Source organism: Oryctolagus cuniculus, chromosome 5 (genome assembly GCF_051225735.1).
Source record: "Oryctolagus cuniculus isolate XC-2025 breed Fujian yellow rabbit chromosome 5, ASM5122573v1, whole genome shotgun sequence".
In the NCBI taxonomy this organism is placed as follows: Eukaryota; Metazoa; Chordata; class Mammalia; order Lagomorpha; family Leporidae; genus Oryctolagus; species Oryctolagus cuniculus.
The window spans coordinates 152,323,661-152,347,165 of record NC_142871.1 but is presented as its reverse complement, the minus strand read 5'-3'; the positions used below and the strand labels follow the sequence as shown (position 1 = coordinate 152,347,165).

Sequence of the window (23,505 nt, the reverse complement as noted above, 5' to 3'; positions counted from 1 at the left end):
CAGGCCAGACTCCACAGCGGTCTGCAAACATCTATTCGGTGCTTGTTGCAGAGCATGTACAGTCCCTGTTAGACTTAGGTATCTGGGTGGTGCTGTCAGAAATGAGATGGAGCCAAACTGACCCTACAAAATGTCATACTTGCCCGACTTTGCTCTCTGTACCACACATAACTTGGTGTCCCCTAAACATCTTCATGAAGCCTCTTGAGGACAGCCAGCCCTGTGCCCCCTTCCACTCATCCGCACATGGCATGGCTTCCAGGTGCCTTTGCATCCTTGTTGTCTCTGCACATGCACAGGCAGCCCTGAATAGGTAACTATTTCACAGGTGGTCCAGCCAGCCTAGTACGAAGGGGACTATCGCCCCTCTGTGCGAGACACTGTCAGGAGTCACCGGTGCAGCTTAGAGGAGATAGCCCTTTGTGGGCAGCTGAGTTACAGCACTAGTAATTCCTGGTCCCGTCACACCCATCGTCCTCCCTCCAGCTGCATCAGCGTGGGTTCCAGCAGGTGTACAGTCTAAGAGTTGGAAGCCTTGGGTTCTGGTCCCCCCACTCTGCTGCACACCCACTGGCCAGGTCATCCGTGGAGACTTTGGCTTACCCATTCTGTGAAATGGAGGTGGGGAGGTACATACGTTGGATCTCAGTGACCCCAAGAATCCTTGCTGGTTTAAAGTTCTGTGGTGATTTTTACATACTCAAGTCTGCTCCTTGGAGGACATATGTTATCTTAGCAAATCTAAAATTGCTCCCGTTTATGCCAAACTCAATAAATAAAACATGACACCCATTGGAAGGTATCTGTGTGGCAGGCAAGCTTGGGCAAAGTATTCTGTTTAGTTAATACTGGTTCTATGTTCTGCTTTTTTGAGTAGAAGTTGTATTCATCCGTCTTGTACTGTTGTTAGATGCAGTAGTCCCAATGGTTTTTACAGCTTGCTAGGGCTCTACGTTAGCACCTTACACTCAAGATTCCTAACAAATTATATATGATTAATGAGTCAGTTAATCAGTTTATTTGAGGAAAGCCACTGCTGACTTAGGACAAATGCTTGCCTACAAATGGTGTATAGGATCCTTTATTTTACAGTTTAACTCACTGGGCTAGGATAGGTCGGTACAGAAATGAAAACTTTTCTTTCAAGGCAAGATACTAAGTCATTAAAGTGACACCAGTGGCCTGGAGGGCTTGCCACTTTGGGATACCCAGGAATGGGAGAAAGGATGGAAGGCACAATGTCCCAGGAGATGGCGTGGGTGGACCAGCCTGGCCCACACTGGAAGAGGGATCAGCACTGTTTGTGGGGATCTTCCACATCGGAGCCATCTGCAGTGCTCATGTAAAATTCCAGGTGCCTGGCCCAGCCCCCACCTACTAAATCATAGGCCGTGGGTATCAACATTCTAACAAGCTCTCCAGGTGAGTCTCCACTTAGTTTTACAGCCTGGAGACCTTGCTCTAAGCCAGTCACCCAGCAAAAGATTTTTATCAGTAGCCTCCCTGAGTCTTGCTCCTCCCTCTGCATCACAGGTAAATCCTTTCACTCTGAGGACTTCACAGACTAATCTTTTCTGAGGTTAGGAGGTCCTGGTGGCAAGTTGAGTGAATGACTGAACTAAGTCACAACCAGAAATCCTCTGAACTGTGAGAATAATGTTCAGTCCCTTCATGCTCACAGTCTAAGCTCGGTGTTAATGAGAATTGGTTGTGGGGAGCTGCCAGACGTCGGCCTGCAGCAGAAGAGGGGGCATCCTAAACTCTGAAATGCAGTGTATGCATCCATGCCTTCTAGGTCCTACAGCCTAAGCCTCCTTATCAGGCCCAAAGTTTGTACTGAAATGAAAACACAGATAGGCCTAGGTGGGTAGCTGCCTCTGGGATTTAATGGGTTTCGTTTGGTTCTGCAGATGGCTGGTCTTAGTGTCCTTGTTATTTGCCTGAAAATGTCTCTAAGTTTACTGCCATTGGTGTCGTGTGCTGAGAACTGAAGGTGGTCTGAGACGATGGAGAGGGGCACCATCAGAAATGACTAAAAAACAGGTTTCCTTCAACCTCCACACTGTTGATATTTTTGCAGTCACTCTATGCTGTTATAGTAAATCAAAATAATGAAATACTTTGCATTATAGGGTGTCTAGCAGCACCCCTGGCTTCTACCTACTAGGTGCCAGGAGCCCCCTGGAGGTCAAAATCGCCCAAGGGTTGATTGAGAACCACTGCCTCGGAAGTATTAAGTGGTTATCAGGTTTCTATGATAAAGGGTGTGTTATGGGGCAGGCATTTGGCTGAGCAGTGACGCTGTGGGTTGGGACTAGCACATCTCGCCTCGCAGTGCCTGTTCAAGTCTCAGCCCCGTTCCTGAGTCCAGCTTCCTGTCCGCGTGCACCCTCGGAGGCTGCACTGATGCTCAAGTGTTGGGGTCCCTGCCACCATGTGGGAGACCTGGATGAGTTATTAACTTCCACCCTGGCCTCTGGTTTTGACCCAACCCAACCCTGGCCATTTAGGCATTTGGAGAGTGAGCCGGAAGATGAGGGTTGGTACCCTCATCCCTCCTCCCCCACCAAAAAAAAAAAAAAAAAAAAGAAATTAGTATTTTACTATTTTCAGGCATGAATGTAGATAGAGCAGAAAGAGAATTTTCATTGTGTCCACTTTTAAAATGTGTGATAATTTCTAGAGAAAATAATTCAGTTCTAAAAATGTTAAGTTTTAACAATTATTTCACCCTAATTTTAAGAGTAAAATAATTTTCATTTTTTCCTTATTGAGCCAAGAATTTACAAGAATTGTTTGCAATATATAACATCAAGTTCTTTATGACAATGCTGAATGCAGAGATAGAAATATCACCTGTGACAATACCTTGTAAAGTAATGATAGTCTAGTCTGTTCATCCTTGTGTGAAACTCCGGCAGCTGTCCCGGTACCTCAGAGCCCTGCGTAGCCAGATCTTCATTACCCAGCTCACAAGGGCCACGTCAGACCCACAAAACCCCCCAAGATCATTTTAAACAATGCCAAACAGAAAAAAATGAGATGCATTTTTACTTTCCAGTTATTTGAAAACAGGATCAAAGCATAATCTGTCTTGAGACAAGTGGATCATAATGTCTAAAACAGGGATGCTTGGTCTCTATTTCAAAAAACAACACTTGGGCACAGCAAGTAAGACACCTCCTGGGACGCCAGCCAGGCCCATATCCCTGCACTTGGGCTTGAATTCCAGCTGCACTCCGATTCCAGCTGCCTACCAGGGTGGACCCTCGGAGGCTGCGGTGTTGGCTCGGGGTTCAGGTACTCAGGTCCCTCCTTCCCACGTGGGACGCCTGGATTGAGTTTCAACTTCTACCTTAGCCCGACCCAGCTCCAGCTGTCCATCTGTCTGTCGGTGTGTCTCCCTACCCTTCTCTCTTTACCTTTTAAACAATAATTAAAAACAGTTACACGAGGTTTTCCCTGTTAAGTTCAGAAACATAAAGCATCTCAAGCACATAGCAATGACCCAGGGAGCATCCTTCGAGAGTGACAGTGTTTTTATTCCTGTTTCCTGTGTGGCTCTGGCAGGTAGATGAGCTCTATGAAGCTTATTGTATCCAGCGACGCCTCCAAGATGGTGCCAGCAAGATGAAGCAAGCCTTTGCCAGTTCCCCAGCCAGCAAAGCCGCGCGCGAGAGTCTGTCCGAGATCAACCGGAGCTTCAAGGAGTACACAGAGGTATGCTTCTGGCCCCGCCTGGTCTGATCTGAATTGCTGGTAACTGCCCAGGGCAAGGCGAACAGCAGCCCACAACCTCCTTCCACTGGCTAGCAGGAAAAGTTCCGGTGGCCTCAAAATATTGCAAGAGAGGCCATTAGCGAGGTTGTTTAAAATGGATGGGTTGAGCAGCAGTGCAGTGATTCGGTCATCTAAGTGCACTTGCAAGTATTCTAGTGTGTGCTATCCCCGACAGTTAAACAGTTCAGATGGTCAGAGCTGGGTCTCAGGAACCCTTCTGCATGCAATATGTGTGCGGGAGAAACTTGTATAGAAGGAGGCGAGATAAAAACCTGAACACAAGTGAGTTCCTCCCGATTTCTGACTCTCTGGAGCCCAAGCATCGGACACACAGAGATCTTCCCTCCCACCGGGGTCACCTAATGCCAGTCTCTTCCGTGAAACGACTGAATGATTAAAGCCGCCCTCCTCGCCATCCTGTGAGTCTGTTCGGAGGTCGCAGCTTGTGGATGACGTCACTGGCCTGAGGCAGGTCTGTCACATGATTCCCAGACGTGAGCGCCAGGCTCAGCCCTGGGACCGCAGGGCCTCCCGGTGACCTTTGGTGGGCCGGGGGCGTGTCTGCTTGGCACTGGCTCTCGTCTGAACCTGGAGGTCTCTCTAAGACCTACAGCACAACTTTACCTAATATTCCCTTCCCAGAATTATGTTTTCTCAATGCGTAAAATAGATTCCAAAGAGAAAAGTGATATGGCAATGGCTCTAATGATGGCTGAAAGTTCGAAGTAGTGAAAGATATAAATGTGTTTGTGTTATCCACAATAAATAAGGCAACAAGAAATGCATATGACTTCTCTCAGTATCAAAGTCACAGGTATTACTAATACTGCTATGGCTTTTTTTTTTTTTTATTATTTGAAAGACAGACTTACAGAGGTAGAGACAGAAAGCAAAAGAGAGGGAAAGAGGTCGTCCATCTGCTGGTTCACTCCCCAGATGGCCACAATGGCTGGAGCTGAGCCAGTCCAAAGCCAAGAGCCAAAGCCAAGAACCAGGAGCTGCTTCTGGGTCTCCTACGTGGGTGCAGGGGCCCAAGCACTTGGACCATCCTCAACTGCTTTCCCAGGCACATTAGCAGGGAGCTGGATCGGAAGTGGGACAGCCAAGACTTGAACGGACGCCCATACGGGATGCTGGTGCTGCAGGCCAGGGCTTTAACCCATTGTGCCACAGTGCCAGCCCCTGTTGTGGCTTGTTTTCTACATTCATGATAAGTAGAAGTGCTAAATTTCAAGTGAAAACAAAGCTGCGACTCTTTCTCCCCATGCTCACCCAAGTTTGTGGACATGCGAGTTGAGATTCTCTGTTTAGAGGCCAGCAGAGTTAACAAGACCTCATTTCTACAGGCCTCTGAAATCCAAAGAGCAGTTTCCAATTATAGAGGCTGTTCCCAGTACACAGGCAGATAACTGAGCAGCGGCTCCGTGTCCCAGAATATTTGCAGGTCACCTCATAAATAGCCACCCTTGGTCAAGTGCCAAGGATATGCGATCTCGGCTTTGCTCATAAACTCACAGTACAATCTGAGCGAGAGAGGAAGGGCTGCCTTAGAGGAAAATGCAGGGCAGGGCTTCTGTAGCTTCACACCGCACTTGGACGTAGACGCCAGGATTGCATCACCACGAGAGTTTGGGGCAAGATGGCTCAGGGCGCTTTTGCTTGTGCAGCAGTGTTATCAATGGCTGCCATGCGTGAGACAGAACCAGATTCTGATTATGCGTGTTCTCATCGGTTAACCTCGCTGCCCTGTACGTTTTTCAAAGATGCAGTGAGCGACCTTGACCTGCACACTGACGTAGTTGAAATTTCTGGAAACTCTGACCTGTTCCTTCACGGACCTGCCCAGCCCGCTGAGTAAATTGGTTTGCAATGTTAAGGTTGTTTTCAAAAGTGTTCAAGCTGCATGGGCTTCAGGCTTCAGAAAGTGTCCCCCAGCATGGCTACGCTATTGAGGTACTGAGAATTTACGAGGGAGAAAGGCGACCACGACAATGACCATTTGGAGCAGAACAAAAGGAGAAGTAAGAACTGGAATCTCTAGTCTTACAAAATCCATTCAGAAGAGCTCTGCACACAAAAGGAGGGTGGAATCCGTATCTGACAGTGCCGGCTGTGCTGTTTCTGGCCATGCCTTGGTCGGAGTGGCCACCCCGAGCCTCCAACCTCGATGGAAGCTAGCGCCACAGGAAAAGCCTACTGGTGCCACACAGGACCGTGTAGCAGAGCTGGCCTCCCAGTCTCCACTGGAAAACACTGTGGATACGGTGGGACAAGGGCTGGGACCGGGGGTCACATAGCCGACAGCCTGCAGGACAGTGTGGTCTTCTGGCTGCGCTGTTCCCTCGACTGTGGCATGATGGGAGAGGACCCTTGTCTGATGCACCCATCATTTTCAGGCACTGGGCACCGTAGCGGGAATCCTGCCTCCCTGACAGGGTTGGAACTGACTTCCTGTGTTCCCTCTGTCCCTACTTTGTATTAGGAAAAATTTCAAATGTGCGAAGTTGAAAGATGAGTAGATTAAAACCCACAAACCTAGATTTACCCTCTATTTGCTTTCCCTCTGTCTCATAACTTCAATTTTTTCTTCTCGGTCATTTGACAGGAAAGAAAGACATCTGTGACATTTCACCCCATAAATGTTTGAGTGTGGGCCTCAAGTAAATATTGTATATGCTTAAGATGTACAAATGATTTGGAATGTGTACGCATTGTGGAATGGGTACAGCAAGCTGACGGATAGCACGGATCTCTGAATAGTAGCCCATTAGGGTGTGTGTCTCCTGTAAAAACACCTGCCATTATCCCAAGTCAGGAAGCTAGTAATCATCCTACAGAATTCTCTAGTACTGGTCCATTTTCAAAGTTCCATTATTTGGTCCAATAATGTCTTTTTTTTTTTTTTAATTATTTATTTGAAAGGCAGAGTTAGGGAGAGACAGAGTGAGAGAGAGATCTTCCATCCACTGGTTCACTCCTCAAATGGCCACAACAGCCAGAGTTGAGCTGTTCAAAGCCAGGAGCCAAGAGCTTCTTCCAGGTCTCCCACATGAGTGCAGGGGCCCGAGGACTTGGGCCATCTTCTGCTGCTTTCCCAGGCCATAGCAGAGAGCTGGATCAGAAGAGGAGCAGCCAGGACTCGAACCAGCGCCCACGTGAAATGCTGGTTCTGTAGACCGTGCCTTAACCCACTACACCACAGCGCCAGCCCCAGTGATGTCTTTTCCTTTGTAGTTTATTGTCTTTCAAGTCAGGATCCACTCCAGGTTAAGGGTTGCTTTGGTTGTTATACCTTGTTAGTCTCTGTCTCGGATTTTTTCCCCCTCTGTGTGAAGCCCAGGCCAGTTCTGATGGAAGATCCCCCTTTCCGGATGTGTCTGTTTTTGATATAACTTGTTTATCCGTGCCCTGAATTACCTGTGTATCGGAAAGCTTGCTTGGACGCAGGTATGGGTGTCGTCTCACACACTGGGCTGTGCGGGAGGGCGGATGCCTCCCACTGTCCGTGCGATTACCGTGGCTGTAAAACGTTGTGGACTTGAGCTGCTGTGTGGAGGGAGTCCTGACGCTTCTCTCCCGTCCTCCTTGCAGAACATGTGCACCATTGAGGCGGAGCTGGAGAACCTGCTGGGGGAATTCTCCATCAAGATGAAAGGTACTTTTCCCCTTTTGCAGAACCTGTGGGGCCAGCCCTGCAGGGGTCCTTGGGGCGGGGGCACACATTATTGTTTTCCTTGCCAGGGCTGGTGCCCCGCATCCCAACACTTGCCTACCCACTTAATCCATTTATGATGAGCGAACCTTGAACATAAACAGAAGTAGAAAGAAATGAGAATGAATGCCATCAGATAGATTTAATCATCTGCAAGATTTTGCCACATTTGTCTCATCTGTGTTTCCCTTGATGGATGAAACACAGCCCAGATAGATCAGTCTGCTTAGTCAGACTTGAAGAAATTGTGTCCCCACCATCCTGAGGGCTGTCACGCTGTCCCAGCCTTTGTTAGTAACCTGTTCCATTGTCAAGGTTCCCCAGTTGTCTCGAAATGGTTCTGTACAGATGATTGCTCACGTGGGACCTGCACCAGGCGTGAGAACTTCAGTTGTTAGGTGTATCTTTGTGGTTTGTTTTCCCGTGAAACAAGCCCGCCCCTCTTTTCCTAACACTGCCTGGTAGAAACCTTCGTGCAGAATGTCCCATGTGCCAGGCCAGCCTGTTGGCATCTAGGCGGTGTCATTTAAATTGTTCCTTTCTCCCTTGTGTGTCTGTTACCTTCCTACCATTGCACTTCAAAGGGTTTCTGGAAAAACGGAAATGAAAAGTATATTTTGGTCCAGCAGTTTTTTTAAATCCACATGTAGTTTTTTCATAATAGGCATTTTCCATGAACTTTTTGGAGTCCCTGCCTCCCAGTTTTTGATCTTGCTGTTGAATCCCCCACTCTGCCTTCTCCCTTTCTGGCAATGCCCTTCTGGTGTTTATTCCAGAGAGTTCCCGCCCAGAAGCAGAGTGACCTATCCCCACAGCAGCTTCAGAACAGAGAGGCAGCCGGGTGTTTGGCAATGGAGCAGTGGCCGGGCGTGGTCAGAGTGACAGCTCGGGGGGGCCCAGTGGGCGGGGTGGGGGGAGAGGCAGCCAGCACAGAACGAGTGCGTTGCTCCCCCACGTGCCAGCCCCTCTGCAGCCCGAAGGGCCTGGGCTTGTGCATTTTCCTTTAGGAGGTTTCTCTGCAACTCTCCCTGGGTGACACAGTCACCCTCTCCTGGGCTTTCTGCCATGAAGGGCACCAGCAAGGAAGGCCTTTAAAGAGGGCTGCCCAGGAGAGCCTGATTTGGCAATGCATCATCTACCTCAAGTGGCTGCCTCCGGTGAGAACACCTGCCCTCCGCTTCCAGTTGGCCACTCCGTGCTCAACCCTGGCACTTACTACTGAGTCACGTCTCTGTGCGCCCTCGGTCTCCAGGTCCAGCCACCTCCTGAGTCAGTGGCTCCAAAACCACCCAGCCCCTCTGCCTCTTCCAAACAAACAGCCCACAGTCCTAAGCATGGGCCCTGGGCTGTTTTTGTTTGTTTTAAAGATTTATTTTTGAAGTGGAGCAGCCGGGACTCAAACTGACGTTCATATGGAATGCCTGCGTCACAGGTGGCGGCTTAACTCGCTGTGCCACAAGGCCAGCCCTGTGGCTATTTTTTTTTTTACTTTCAGGATGATGCTATGAGCAGCCAGGCTGTGGAACACACAGCAGCCCTGAGTTCATGTTGGGAAGATGCATTTCAGAGTAGCCTGAACAGTGGTTTCTCCAATTGATAGATGGGAACTGGGGCTGCCCACCAGAGGTTCATTGACTGCACCGGGAAGTCACACAGGAAGTTGGTGTACATACTATATACTGACAAGCTGAGACTGTGCCCTTGTATTCTGGGTCTTGGCAACCCCTGACTTCCTCCCATCACACCCATCCACACCAACTTCCCTTCTTGTCCCACCCCTAACACACAGACAGCTCCGTGAGGGTGGGCAGTGAGGATGGTGGAGACAATGGAGCGAGCACTTAGCACTCGGTTCACCAGGCTTCACCCTAATGCATGGTCCCTGGCCTGAGCTCCATGAAGTCCCATGGTGAAAATGGCTATGTGAGCCAGTAACCCTCTCATTCAACAACCCAATGACCCATTGGAACAGGGACCAGTAGTGTGGCCAGCTTGCTGTAGAAGCCAGAGGAACAGGTTGCCACCTGGCTGCCGGGGGAGGAAGGGAGCAGAGGAGGAAGGCTTCCCAGCGTCACTGTTGGATCATAATGAGCGGGGTTGTGCAGGTGGATGGACAGACAGCACAGGAACAGTGCTCACCAAGGGGGAAAGCATTGTTCAAAAATGACAGGAAGACTGGAGGGGCCAGAGCACTTGGCGAGACGAGACTTTCTAGAGAGTTCGTTGTAACCAGATTAGGAAGAGAGCCAGGAATCCCGTGGCGGTCGTTGGGGCTGAGGCTGAGAGATGCGGTCCCTTAGGGGAAACTGATTCACCCCTGCCCACCTGTAATTTGGGTCAAAAGAAGTTCCACGCGGTGTGGACATCCAACAGGCTATGCTGGAACCCCACAGCTCGGAATGCCAGTGAGCTGGGAAACCTGCATTGCTATGCCTGCCGATGACCCAATAGGGCCTGTAGTGGAAGTCTACCTACTGGCTCTTGTTCTAGAGTAGGAAGTGTGACTCTTAGAAAAGAAAATCACTGGAGAACTGGAGGAAAAAATGAGGGAGAATATTCCTTTTCATTTTTTGAAAAATTTGGAAGAGTAAGAGGGAAGAGTAAATTCTTACATCTGCTGGTTCACTCCCATATGTCAGCAATGGCCAGGGTTGGGTCAGGCCGAAGTCAGGAGCCTGGAACTCCTTCCGGGTCTCCTCATGGGTGGCAGGGGCCCAGGTACTTGAGCCATCAGCTGCTGCTTTCCCAAGTTCATTAGCAGGGAGCTGGGTCAGAAGTGGAGCAGCTGGGACTCAAACCAGCGCTCTGATATGGGATGCGGGTGCTGCAAGCAGTAGTACAGCTTAACCCATTGTGCCACGACGGTGACCCCAGCAGAGCGCTGTTCTGGCAGAGTGGTGCCTGAGCTAGAACACAAGGTCAGGCAGCTGCAAGCTGTGGCATCTGGGCCCTGCAGATGAGGCTGTGGGAGAGCCTTGCACAAGTGGCAGCACTGGCTTTGCTGGCTGTGGCTGGCTTGTTTCCTTACTGCTTTGTGTGATCAGAGTATCTGATGCCTGACAAGCAGTCGTAAGGTACGTTGCTTTAATAATATAAACCGAGCAGTGCAGAAACTTCAGTACCAAGTGCCTGTGTCCCATCTGGTTAGGCTCTTTAGATGTGAAATTTCTGCTGATTTTTTTTTTGCAAAGGGAAACAAACCTTCGAAAGATTTGCCCCTGGGTTCCCCTTTGCCAGGTCGGTTGCTTTTTCATCAGGCTCCCATTGTCGTGATGTGGGTAAACAGGCACTGGATTAATCCCAAACTAATTTGTAAAGGTTTTTAAAAAGCACTTTGGATTTTATTAGAATTAGCTCGTCTAGCTTTGGATTTGTAAAATCCAGCCATTTATGCTGCCTTTCAGAAGCATTTTTTTAATTTTTAATAAGCGTTTTCTAAAAAAAAAAAAACGTTAAATGCTCCAAAAATTATTAGTGAAAATAGGCTTCTTTAAATCTGATTTCAGTAAGTGGCTTGTTAACGTACCTATTAACAGTGAAAGCGTAGCTACGTGGGCAGGCTGGTGAGCTACTGCCACCTACTGATGGCAATGGTAACTACATGTGCATTTTGAAAGCTGCCAATCAGCCTTTGCTATCCTGGCAGAGTTCACTGTGGGCTCCATCCCCACTGTCCGAAACCATATTTAAACTCACGGAGAAGGCTGAGGACCAAGAACCTGTTTGTCACGTGGACACCTTTGCGTGCGAGGTCATCTCAGCACCCGCTAATCAAAATTATTTCCTCTCTGGCTCCCTCTGAAATCTCTGGCTAAGCTGGCAGGGATTCTTCGGGTCTTCTTGAATCTGTGTCAGTATTTGGGAGTGGTAGCTTCTCGCTTTAAAGAACATGGAGAGATACTCATCCCAAACTAACATCACACAGTCACTCCACGCAGCGCTAGACTTTAAGATTTCACAAAATGCAGCCATATGTTTGCGTGTATATACTGCCTGCCACATTAGTAGTCCTTTTCTCTTTTTTCCTTTTATCACAAAATAAATGCACTTTAAAAAAATTACAACTTATTGCCTGATACTTAACTTTCTCCATAATCCCATTCTATGCCGTAGTTTGGTATGCTTTTCTAGATTTTTCTTGCGGATACATTTATACAGAGTTGAGGTCCTATTTTGTCTAAGATTTTATACCTCGCCTCTGAGTGTACACTTAAAATTACAGTTTAAATATTGCCTTTTATTGCAAGTTCACTGTAAACATTTATGATAAAATTTTAATTAGATTTTATCATAAAATTTTATTGGTTTTTTCATCAGAAGATTAAAAACTGACAAAGATTCTCTCCCCCATTTTTATTAAAGTTGTTCCTCGACTAAACCTTTCACTCTTTGGGTCCCTGTACACGTTCCTGGCTTTGCTTCGTGGTTGGCACCCAAACCAGTGACAGAGGCTGGAGCAAGTGGTGACGGCGAAGCTGGGGTTCTGTCAGCCCCTTGCTGAGCCGCCTGCCCTCACCGTGTTCGTGGGACTCGCATGCCTCCCTCCCACCCCTCTGTGGCTGCTGGACAGACAGCAGGCATTGAGGCCCTGCTGAGTGCACCCTCCCCTTCCTTGTACCAGGAGGAGAGTCTGTGGCCCAAGCACTTCTGGCCTCTCCATGTCAAAAGAGACAGACTTTTTCTCTGAGTTTCAGTTGTGTGGGTAGGATGCTGCTCTCAGAAAAATACCAGACATAGCAGGCATTGGGCGTCAGATGCGACAGTGCGAGGGACACCCAGAGGCCCTGTCAGAGTGCCTGGCTTAGAGTCCTGGCTGCACTCCTAGTTCTTGCGTCCTGCCAATGTGCACCTGGGAGGCCGCAGGTGATGGCTCAAATACTCGTGCCCCCTGCCACCCACACAGGACATCCAGAATAAGTTCTGGGATCCTGGCTTTGGCCTAGCCCAGCCCTGGCTGTTGTGGGCATTTGAAGGTGTGTGTGTGTGTGTGTGTGTGTGTGTGTCTTTCAAATAATTTAAATTTTTATTTTACTTATATAAGGTGAACAAATTCCATGTACTTCATATATTCAGATTTAAGAGTATCATGATACTCCCCACCCATCTTCCTTCCTCCTCTCATTTTTTCTTTTAATTTCTACAATGACATACTTTCAGTTTATTTTATAATCACAAGCTTAACCCTGGACCAAATAAAGAATTGTCTTTCGAATAATCGAAAGTAAACAAATCACTAATCTTGGATCAGGAAGACCGGTTTATTTCCATGAGGATGTGCTGAGTAGATAAAGGACCACACCTTTCTGGCTGCAGTACCCGGCTCCAGGAGCCACCTGCTGCTCAACACCCCACCCCACCCCACCCTGCGTTTGCAACCAGAATGTCCTCTGGCCCCCACACAGTCCCAGCAGAGGCTCTGTGAGTCCTCACAAGAGACTGACGCTGGGTTTGAATCCGTGGACGTGCCCTGGGAGTGCCCGCAGAGGGGTGTTCCGGGACTCATGCCTCACTGCTCACTTGCAGGCCTGGCCGGCTTCGCTCGCCTCTGCCCCGGAGATCAGTATGAGGTAAGTGCCCGTGAAGGGCGGGGGCTGCACCTGGGTGCTTTGCTTTGCTTTGCGTTTTGTTTTTTTTTTTTTTGTTTGTTTGTTTGTTTGTTTTTTTTGGTAGCATTTTGAGCCAGTGAGAGGGTTTGGAGACTGGTAGGAGACCTTCACTGCTCTCACTTTCTGCCACACTCGCATTATCACCATTAGCTGTGGTTGCAGCATCAGTCAGGCTGATATTATTTGGGGGAAATACTTGAAGATGCACACATGGTGACCCTTGGTGCCTCATTCCTCCTCCTAAACAAGGCTGGGCATTCCCCTGTGTCAGCCTCACACAGGTTAACACTGCAACTTCAGCTCTTAGCCACCTGTCCCAATAGTATACTTTGTAGCAGGATTTTTTTTTTTTTTTTTTTTTTTGGATCCAATCCAGAGTCATGACTGAAGAGTAATGAAACTGTATTTAAAAAAAAAAAAAAAAAAGCCTTTAATCTTTCCTCCTTACAAAAGGAAACTGGCATGATACTGTCATAGAACCATCTCCTCCTCCAGAACCTTCTATGGTCCGACCCCTCTGGGGGTGGGGGAGGGTCTTCCCTAACATCCCAGCTGCCTGACCCCAGGACACCTGCCCTTCCTCTCCCCAGACGCATTAGGTTTTAGTCCTGATGCGGCACCACCTTCCTCATCTTGGTTTCTTGCTCCTGACTTCTCGGCAGGAGGTGGTTTAGCCAATGGTTTCCTGTCTCTGAGGAAGTGAGAGCGGGTAGAGAACTAGTTGCGGTGGCTGCCCTAAGGCTGTAGGACCAACCGGAGAAGCAACGGACAGCAGGGAGCAGGAGTACCCGGGGCCGTGACCTTGTGCTGGAGCAAACCTCCCTGCCCTCTGTTCGTAGAGGAGCAGGGTCTCTTCCCCTTTCGTCACAGCTCCTAAGCACCAAGAGAGAAGCCTGGGGGAGCGGAGGTGGGGGTGGGGGGAGCAGTGGAACGTGGGTGGGCCACGTGACGTCCTCTTCCCAGATTTTCATGAAGTACGGCCGGCAGCGGTGGAAGCTGAAAGGCAAGATAGAAGTCAATGGCAAGCAGAGCTGGGATGGAGAAGAGATGGTTTTCCTGCCCCTGATAGTGGGGTTCATTTCCATTAAGGTACAGGATTGTCATGGCCCTTGTTGGTCTTGCCTGGTGCCGCGGCTGCCCAGTTCCTCCGGGGGTGGGGGGGGCTTTTCCCATCACAACTGTCACCACCCCTCCATGCACACACTCCTCTCTGCACCGCACATTTTCCCCGACACAGCCACCCTTGCTTTCTCTACCAGGTCACAGAGCTCAAAGGGCTGGCGACCCACATCCTGGTGGGCAGTGTCACCTGCGAGACCAAGGAGCTGTTTGCAGCCCGGCCTCAGGCGGTGGCCGTGGACATCAACGACCTCGGCACGATCAAGCTCAACCTGGAGATCGCCTGGTAGTAAGTGGCAGCTTTGACTTCATCCCGCAGAAGCAGGTGCCATTGGCCAGTGCCACTCATCAAGTGGGTGCATGGGCCACCAGCGTGCCCGAGGCACTCGTTAGAACAGCAGGTGCTCAGGCCCGAGAGTGTGTGACAAAGCAGGTGACACGCACATGTGGCAGAGGGGCAGAAGCCTGGCTCATGGCGCCGCTCTCCTCTTCTGCTTCCTGTTCTTAAATATTGTATGCCACCTCCTTCCCTTTCTCTTTGCCTTTAAACATACACAACTAAATATGTCTCTCAAGTAAATTACTGTGAGAAGAATTAACTACCCAGGTTGAGATGCTGTGCCCTCGGCTAGGAACCTGATTCTCACTGGCACTCTGATTGCTTAGCACTCATTGTTTAAGATTTATCTATTTTGGAAGCCAGAGTTACAGAGGGAGAGACAGACACACACACACACACACACACACACACACACGCACAGAGAGAGGGAGAGAGAGGGGGGGGGGGTCTTCCATCTGTTGGCTTACTCCCCAGATGGCTGCAACATCCAGGTCTGGGTCAGGCCAAAGCCAGGAGCCAGGAGCTTCATCTGGGTCTCCCATGTGGGTGGCAGAGGCCTAAATACTTGGGCCATCTTCTACTGCTTCTCCCAGGTCATTAGGAAAGAGCTGGATTGGAAGTGGAGCAGCTGGCACACGAGCCAGTGCCCACACAGGATGCTGGCATCGCAGGCTACGCCACAATGCCGACCCCTGCTTAGCACTCCTTAGCTCATGTACTTCATGCTGTGCTGGGAAACTGTGGCTCTCCTTAGTTCCTCCATGTGCTAGTTATTGAAATAGAATATTCCCAACGCTCAGGAGATGTCCGTCAAAGGTTTCCCAGAGTCACCCCCTGAGAAAGGAAAGTCTTGATGAGTTATGAACTCGGGCAGTTCACCGTGTTTGGAGTTCTGTCCCTGGTGTGTTGCTGTCTTAATCCATTTTCAGTTTATAGCAAAATACCTGAGCCCAGGTAGTATACAAAGAACAGAGGCTGATGGGCTCACACTCCTGGAAGCTGGAAGTCCCAATGACATCCAAGCTCCGTTGAAGGCCCCATGGGAGATGGCAGAGGAAGGATCCGCGGAGCCCAAGCAGAGCGAGAGACTGGCTGGGGCCAAAGGCAGTCTCAGGAGTGCGGCCTTCCCAGCACACTGTCCCAGGGGCCTGCGGACCACCCACCAGACCCACCTCCTGACAATTCTACCACCCCCCAATAGCACCAGCCTGGGGATGCTCAAACCAACATCCAGACCATAGCACCCATTAATCAAGACGGAGCCCTGAACCCAACTCTCAACACCACTGCCCTAGGGGCCAAGTTTCCAACCCATGAAATTCGGAGGATATGTTGAAACCAAGTCAATGCGACGTGGTGATGGGAACGTTCGGGGTCTCCTTTACAAATTAGACATGTCCGTGTAGAAGCAGCGGAGCGCCAGCCACCTGGCCATTGGATGGTGTCCGCACTCTGCCCAGCCTTTCCCTCCTAGCCTGGAGACAGGAGGCCACTCCTCTTGTTGGATGAGCAGAAGCAGCTTCCCTGTGTACAGACCTCTGGCTCCTTCCCAAGCACGCAGGGCCCTCCGACACCTGGGATGAATGGGATCCTGTAGTTGAGTGTTTTCTTTGGAACTGAACAGTAATCTGCTGTCCTTTTACATTATTGCAATATCTGCCCTACAAAGTTCAATGGATTTTTTTTTTCTGCAGACTTCCCCCCATCTTACATTGGAGCAAGCATGCATATGTTTATGTTCATCCGCCCCACTCAGTTGCCCCTGGTTTGCATTTCTGTCTGTGTAATGAGATGCTTGCCTGGCCTGCAGGCCAGCGGTTAGAGGGGATCTGAGCAGATGTGCACACGTGAAACCCATTGTCTTGCAGTCCCTTTGATGTGGATGACACGGCGCCATCGTCCGGCGCAGGGAACAAGGCGGCGGCCCTACAGCGGAGGATGTCCATGTACAGCCAGGGCACCCCCGAGACGCCCACCTTCAAGGATCACTCCTTCTTCGTAAGTTCAGTGTGACTTAACCTGAGCTAATGCTTGCGACCCAAGATTGGCAGTGTGTAACAGATAGCGTCAGCGGTCGCCACTAATGCCTAGCCGTAGGATCCTCAAAGCTCGCCGTAATCTGTAATGCCCGTGGGAGGCCCCTCCGAGATGCCTTTGGCCCTGTGTGTCGGCTGGCAGAGCTCCTCTGTCTTCTCCCCTCACCCCTGCTTTGCCTGTGGCTTGGATGATCCCGGGTAGACGCTTCTGGGCGTTCCCTGAGATGAGTCTTTTAAAGCAGTGACTACGGTACTGGCCTCCTTGTGGGCATCAGAAACACTTGCTACGAAGCTAACGCGAACACGGTAACCTGGTTCTCTCCGCTAACTCCCTGTCTTGCTTTGGTTTCTGAAGAGGTGGCTGCTCCCTGGCCCAGACAAGCCCCGCCGGCTGTCTGTCTTGAGCACTTTGCAGGACGCTTTGCTTGCCAAGCTGCGCCGCAGCCGCTCCTTCAGCGACCTGCCCTCCCTCAGGCTCAGTCCCACGGCCGTGCTAGAGTTTTCTGTGAGTGGTGCCTGCGGCGGGGAGAGGGGGGTGATGTGCTTGACTTTGGGGCCGGTGCATGTCTGCCCAGCATGTCTCCTGTTTTGCCTTGCTGGATCTTGCTCGCTGGACAGTGGTGACAGCTGTCCTGTGCTGGATGGGACACGTGGCCATGCGTGTGACGTGGCTGTCCTCCTCTTCTCGTGGGCCCTCTGTTTGTGCCGTGGTTTTTCTCCACTGTGGCCGAGATCTGGGGTGACAGTGATTTTCGTTTTTGAAAATGACTGTTGCACTTTGGGTCAAAGACTATCTTATTTCAGAAAAGATAAAGGAGTTTATCACTGATATCAGCCCTTGGAAAACTGGTATGCAAGGAACTCAAAGGGATTAGCCCAATTTTACCACGAACCCTTTCCCTATAAAGAGGTTCTTGGTCTGAGTTTGTTGTGTTGCGTATTAATCCTGTAACACTTCAGTAAAGAAACCTACAAGGTGTCACCACTACACACACGCCTACATGTAGACATTTAATAAACTGTTCATCACAGACTTATAAAAGTAATCTTGGGATGTCCAAGTGGGAAAGGATTGAAATTATAAGGATACTTCAGAAAGTTCATGGAAAATCAATATTACAAAAACATGGGCTTGGATTTAAAAATTTTTTACACCAAAATTTATCCCTTTTTTTAGTCAATTGTTTCCTTTTTAAAAATTATTTATGTAGGCCGGCGCCGCGGCTCAATAGGCTAATCCTCCTCCTGCGGCGCCGGCACACAGGGTTCTGGTCCCAGTCAGGGCGCCGGATTCTGTCCTGGTTGCCCCTCTTCCAGGCCAGCTCTCTGCTGTGGCCTGGGAGTGCGGTGGAGGATGGCCCAAGTGCTTGGGCCCTGCACCCACATGGGAGACTAGGAGAAGCACCTGGCTCCTGGCTTCGGATCAGCGTGATGCGCCGGCCATGGTGGCCATTGGAGGGTGAACCAACGGCAAAAGGAAGACCTTTCTCTCTCTCTCTCTCTCTCTCTCTCACTATCCACTCTGCCTGTCAAAAAATAAAATTAAAAAAAATATATTTATTTTGAAAGCCAGAGTTCCAGAAAAAGAGAGACAGAAAGAGGGATTTTCCATCCACTCGGTCACTCCCCAGTTACCCACAACTGCCAACGCTGGGCTAGGCTGAGACCAGGAGCCAGGAGCTTCTGGGTCTCCCATCTGGGTGCAGGGGCCCAGATACTTGGATCATCCTCTGCTGCTTTCCCAGGCCATTAGCAGGGAGCTGGATCAGAAGTGGAGCAGCCGGGACTGGAACTGGAATCCATTTGGGATACTGGCACCACAGGGGATGGCTTTACCCACTGTGCTACAATGCTGGCCCCTTCAATTTATTTTCAATTTTTTTTTTTTTGCAAGGAAAAGAGACAGAGATCATTCATCTGTTAGTTCATTTCCCAAATGCTCACAACAGCCAGGGCTGGATCAGGCTGAAACCCGGAGCCAGGAACTCAGTCCGAGTCTCATACATGGGTGGCAGGGACTCATGGGACCCAAGCCCTTGAGCCATCTCTTGCTGTCTCCTAGGATGTGCACTAGCAGAAAGCTGGAATGAGAAGTAGAGTCGGCACTTGAACCCAGGAGCTTCAACAGAGGATGGGGGCGCCCCAAGTATTGTCCCAAGCTGTAACATCATACATACCCACCCTTAAATTTATCTTTTAATTTAGTTTCTCCACAAATTTTGAAAGTACCCCCATAATTGCATCTTATTTATTGAATCACAAAATGTAGGTGATAAAGACCAGGCATTTCAAAAGAAAATGGGAAGAATATGTAGGGGGAAGTACCCATGAAAACATGCCCCCAAAACAGTAGAACTGACAAAGCTGTGGGTGTAGCTATCAATGTATGTGTATTTTCATGCTTATAAGCGTGATTTGGAAGCTTGTGGTAGAGAATCGGTAGAGGTTTGATTGCATAATTTAAACAAGAGCGTGGCTAGAAAAAGCCTGGTGGCTTCCTGTGCCTGTGGATAACGCAGAGATCCTCAGAGAGGCCATCCTCATTGGCCACAGCCCACCCCTCTCCGTCCTCTCCTCCCTCTCCGTCTTCTTGCGAGCTGCCACGCCCTGCAATGCACCACAGCCTTTTAGGATCTCATGTCTTTGCTCCGTCTGGGAGGTACTTCCTCCGCATCTCCTCTGCTGCCCTCTGCCTCACCATCCTCCAAGGCTGCGCTTTCTCAGGCAGCACAGGGTGTCACGCCCCAGTGACAGCACGCAGCTCCGTGCTGTGGTGCACCTGCTGACCCACTGCTCCCGTGGAAGACTAAGCCCCTTTCAACACAGCATCTCCACTTTCTATAAATCAGCAGTTCCCTCTGAGTGGGTGCAAATTGGGTTTGAAAATGTGGGACTCCAGAGAGGTGGCTGGGGAGGGCTTTGGACATGGACCAAGGATCTTGGGCACTGAGTCCCCCAGCCAGTGCTACTCCGAGGTGTGCACCCGGAAGAGCAAGCAAGGCTGGGTGGGCGGCAGCAGGGAGAGGAGGACCAAAAAGTGAGGGAACCCCATGAGGAAGTCTAGCAGGTGGGGCTCCAGCCCTTGCCAAATTCCCCCTTTTATCTTTCCTGGAGACACAAGGTATTTGGGGAGGGGGCAGAGAGAGGAGGAAGGACCCTGGAAGAAACAGGCTGGAGGGGAAGTGGAGGTGCATCCTCAGGCTCCCAGCGGCACGGACAGGAGTCACTGACGTGGGGAACAGCCTCCATGGTAGGCAGGAAGGGCTGAGCCTACAGAGTTCAGGGGCGTGGCCCAGCAACTAAGCATTGTATCCATCCTGCAGCTAAAGCAAATCGCCTTCCGAGCAGACCAGAGTGGATGGGCTGGGTCAGACTGACCATGCGGGGATCTAGCAGCCTCAGCTCCAGCGGCCCTGGGACCGGGACACCAGCAGAGGAGGACAGAGGGTCTCTTGGTCTTTCTGTCACCCCCATTTCACTTGCTGCAGCCTTTTTGCTTGCTGGGCTTACACACTAGCACACTTGGGAGACTTTGTGATTTCGTGTGTTATTAAAAGATTTGCTAGCTTGATTCTTACCATTTACACTTGGCCCTCAGTATCCACGGGGAAATTTGTTCCAGGACCCCCGACAGACACCAAATCTATGGATGCTGTATTTACTATGCAAATACAGTGGGGCAAGATATGGGCGTATCACCCACGTGCAGCCTCCTGTTTGTTGCTTGCACAAATGTGCTAGGTTTTTCTTGAGAATAGCTGTGATTTTAATTTTGGACATATTTATGGGGTACAGTGTGATAATCCAATTCATGTATTCAGTGTTCCTCCCATCTCCAGATGATTATCCTACTCAGTGCAATGGATCAGCTATGTAAATAGCTGCTGTACCATATTAAGTAGGGAATGATGACAAGAAGAATGTGTATGTTCAGTGCGGATACTACAACCTTTTAAATTATTTTCAATTTGCCACTGATTGAATCCACAGACATGGAACCTGCCAATGTGTGAGGCTGACTAGATTTTAAAAATCTAATCTGGAAGCCAAGAAAACAGAACCGTTTTTGAAAGGGTTCATTTCAAATAGCTAGAAGACCTTGCACAAAACAACATTCCGCAGCCGGACACCGACCGCAGGGCACAGGAGGCTGCGTAGACGTTGTAACGCCCACATAAACGTGTGGTCTTGGTTCCTGGGGTATTCCTGGCCTGCCTCTTCAGAGCTGGGTGTGATGACACGGCCCAGGTGTCATCTGGCCACCCCGAGAGCCCTGAGGTCGCCCCCTGGAGGGCAGGTGTTCAGCTCGGTAATCTTCTATTGCCAGAAAAGTTCTATTGCTGGCATGGTTGCTAAGTTAATAAAACATTTTCAAGAGCTCAGCATTTGTGGGGAGAGAGTTTCAAGCGATAAACTTGGAGAAATTAAGTAAAACACAGTATCGTGTCTTTGGAGCAAAATCGCATGAATGAACAGGCTTCTAAGAAGCCTCACTCCCCCAAGTTAAAAAAAAAAAAGAACTCCCTCTCGGTCATGGGTTATAGCCATGGCCACCAATACTGTAGGATCCAAGGATTTAGGAAACAGGCACCAGTCCCTCCCTCCCATAATCTGTTGTTCTGAAAATGTGAAACCTAAGAATAGTGTCGTGACCTTTCATCCAGTGATTAATGGCTGCTTGCTTTTTGCCAGATGCATGTGCACACACACACACCAACAAATAAAATGTTCATGGGAAAGGCTCTGGGTTTTGATTTTGGTTTTCTCTGAATTGCTTTCTGCTTTGTCTGGAAATCAGCCATAGCAGCTGCAGCCTTTGCATTGAAAGTAATCCTGAGGTGCCTCTTGTCCACAGTCGAATCTGCCCGATGACATCTTCGAAGATGGGAAGGCAGCCGAAGAGAAAATGCCGCTGTCTCTCAGCTTCAGTGACCTCCCCAGCGGGGACTGCTCCCTCACCCCCGGCCCAGCAGGCTCTCCCCCGAGCCCCGGCCGGGCGAATCCCGAAATCACCATCACCCCTGCAGAGCTGACCCCGAGCGAGGACCCGGATGGCAGCGGCTCAGCCTCTGCCAGGAACTCCACGGGAGAAGGCTGCGGTCCCAGGCCCCGACCGAGGGGAGACACGAAGGTGTCCGAGCCGCCCGAGGCTGCCGGGCAGCTGGCAGGGGCTGCGCCCGAGCCCCTGTTCCTGCAGGATGCTGTCGCCCAGGCACTTCTGCGAGAGTCCGAGGAGGCCTCTGAGCTCAAGCCCGTGGAACTGGACGCCTTTGAAGGGAACATCACAAAGCAGCTGGTGAGGAGGCTCACCTCGGCGGAGGTGCCCCTGGCCGCCGAGAGGCCGCCTTGCGAAGGCTCTGTCGGGGGCGACTCGGAGGGCTCCAGGTCCTTTCTGGATGGAAGTCTAGAGGATGCCTTCCATGGGCTTTTCCTGGCCCTGGAACCACACAAAGAACAGTATAAAGAGTTTCAGGATCTGAACCAAGAAGTCATGCATTTGGATGATATTCTCAAAGTAAGTACCTCTTCAGAGAACGTGGGCTAGGTCCAAGGCCAGCGGATCTTTCCGGAAAAATCCCAGCCAATCACAGGATCAGCAGAGTCATTGCACTAGTGTTGATTTTTAACATCCCTGGGAATATTCATTTTTCACTTTCCTGATAGCAAGGGAATCCACTTAAATTGATTAGGGGTTAAATTATTTACTAATTAAAAAAAAATGCCTACACTTCTGCAGGCCTGGGTTTAATCATTGTAATCCCACATGGGAAATGCTGGCACAGAAGTTCCCAGACAGGGTCCCTTTTGGGGTGTCAGGACTCCCTGGTGGGCGACAGAGCCAGCCCGCCCCGGTGTGAAGGCCACGAGCATCCTTACCCGCTCAGCCCTGCCCACTAGAGGGCTCCTTTCTCCTGGACGTGGCCCACATCAGGGAGGCGGAGTCTCAGATTAATCACCAGCAGACAAGCATCTTTCACCCTCGAGGGGCTGGGACACCCCGAACTCCACCAGAGCAGTCTTCCCCAATCCACCGGAGGAGTGGGAGGGGCCGTCGGGGGTGGGGGCAGGCGGTCCTAATGAGCTCATTATTGCTACCTCAGAATGTGCGTCTCCACCCAACATACAGATTAAATGTTTTTTTTAAAACACCATAAGAAGATAGAGCTTTTGTTTTTGTCTCGAATCTCACTGCCACCTCTTAGATTCTTCGTTTTGCCACTCTTGAGTTGCACGGTCATATAGAAGTGAGCCTGGATCCTTTTCCTTGGGAAAAGCAATTCTTCAGGGTCCTGTTCTAGAAAATAGCCATGAGCTTTTGTGCCCTCCTGAGTGTCAGAGGCAGATCCCCACAAAGCCCGTCCTGCCTCGTGCTAAGAAATCAGCAAGGAACGCACCCAACTGTGCAGAGGACATTTAGTGCACGCAGGGCTTCAGCCCATCCCAGTGCCCCCTTGAATTTTCAGAAAAAGTTCCATCCCTCTCCTGCCCCCAGCAACAGGCAGTATCCTGTTGGCGATGCTTCTGCTTAAGTGCAGCAAGACACAATTCTGCAGGCCACAGAGCGGTCTTATTCCCCTAATTCCGGGGCCTGGTAAGGGCGGTGGGGAGGTTTGATCCTTTCAAAGCAGAGCTACAGAGGAAGCAAGGCTACTTCTCATCAGCCCCTGCCGATTGTGTTCTCAATACTCCAGGGGAAGATGATAGGCTGTGGGTGGAACCTTAGGAGGTGGGACTTCCCGCGGGAGCTTGGGCTTGGTGAAGACAAGCAGTGCCCCGATTCTGGGATTGGTTTTGCTCATTCTGGGAGCAGATTCCTTAGAGAGCTTGCTCCTGTCCGTCTTGGGACACTGAAGACCTAGCCACTTGGAATGAGAGGTGGGTTGGTGGTCAGCACTGGCCCAAGGACTCTTC

General features: G+C 50.2%; 1 protein-coding gene across 11 annotated transcripts in view; it reads left to right on the top strand.

The window, feature by feature from the left end:
- The window catches only part of RIPOR2 (RHO family interacting cell polarization regulator 2), a 229,014-nt gene that overhangs the window by 175,682 nt on the left and 29,827 nt on the right, over window positions 1-23,505 (top strand). For 6 of the 11 annotated variants that reach the window (XM_070074337.2, XM_017344960.4, XM_070074338.2 and 3 more), the window contains exons 7-13: window positions 3,571-3,720; window positions 7,372-7,435; window positions 13,016-13,059; window positions 14,062-14,187; window positions 14,358-14,506; window positions 16,426-16,555; window positions 21,449-22,108. In XM_070074337.2, the coding sequence (XP_069930438.2) occupies window positions 3,571-3,720; window positions 7,372-7,435; window positions 13,016-13,059; window positions 14,062-14,187; window positions 14,358-14,506; window positions 16,426-16,555; window positions 21,449-22,108 (1,323 nt within the window). Of the gene's footprint in view, window positions 1-3,570; window positions 3,721-7,371; window positions 7,436-13,015; window positions 13,060-14,061; window positions 14,188-14,357; window positions 14,507-16,425; window positions 16,556-16,948; window positions 17,099-21,448; window positions 22,109-23,505 lie in introns of all 11 variants that reach the window. The other 5 variants (XM_051855014.3, XM_008262486.5, XM_008262488.5 and 2 more) reach the window with 1 other exon arrangement.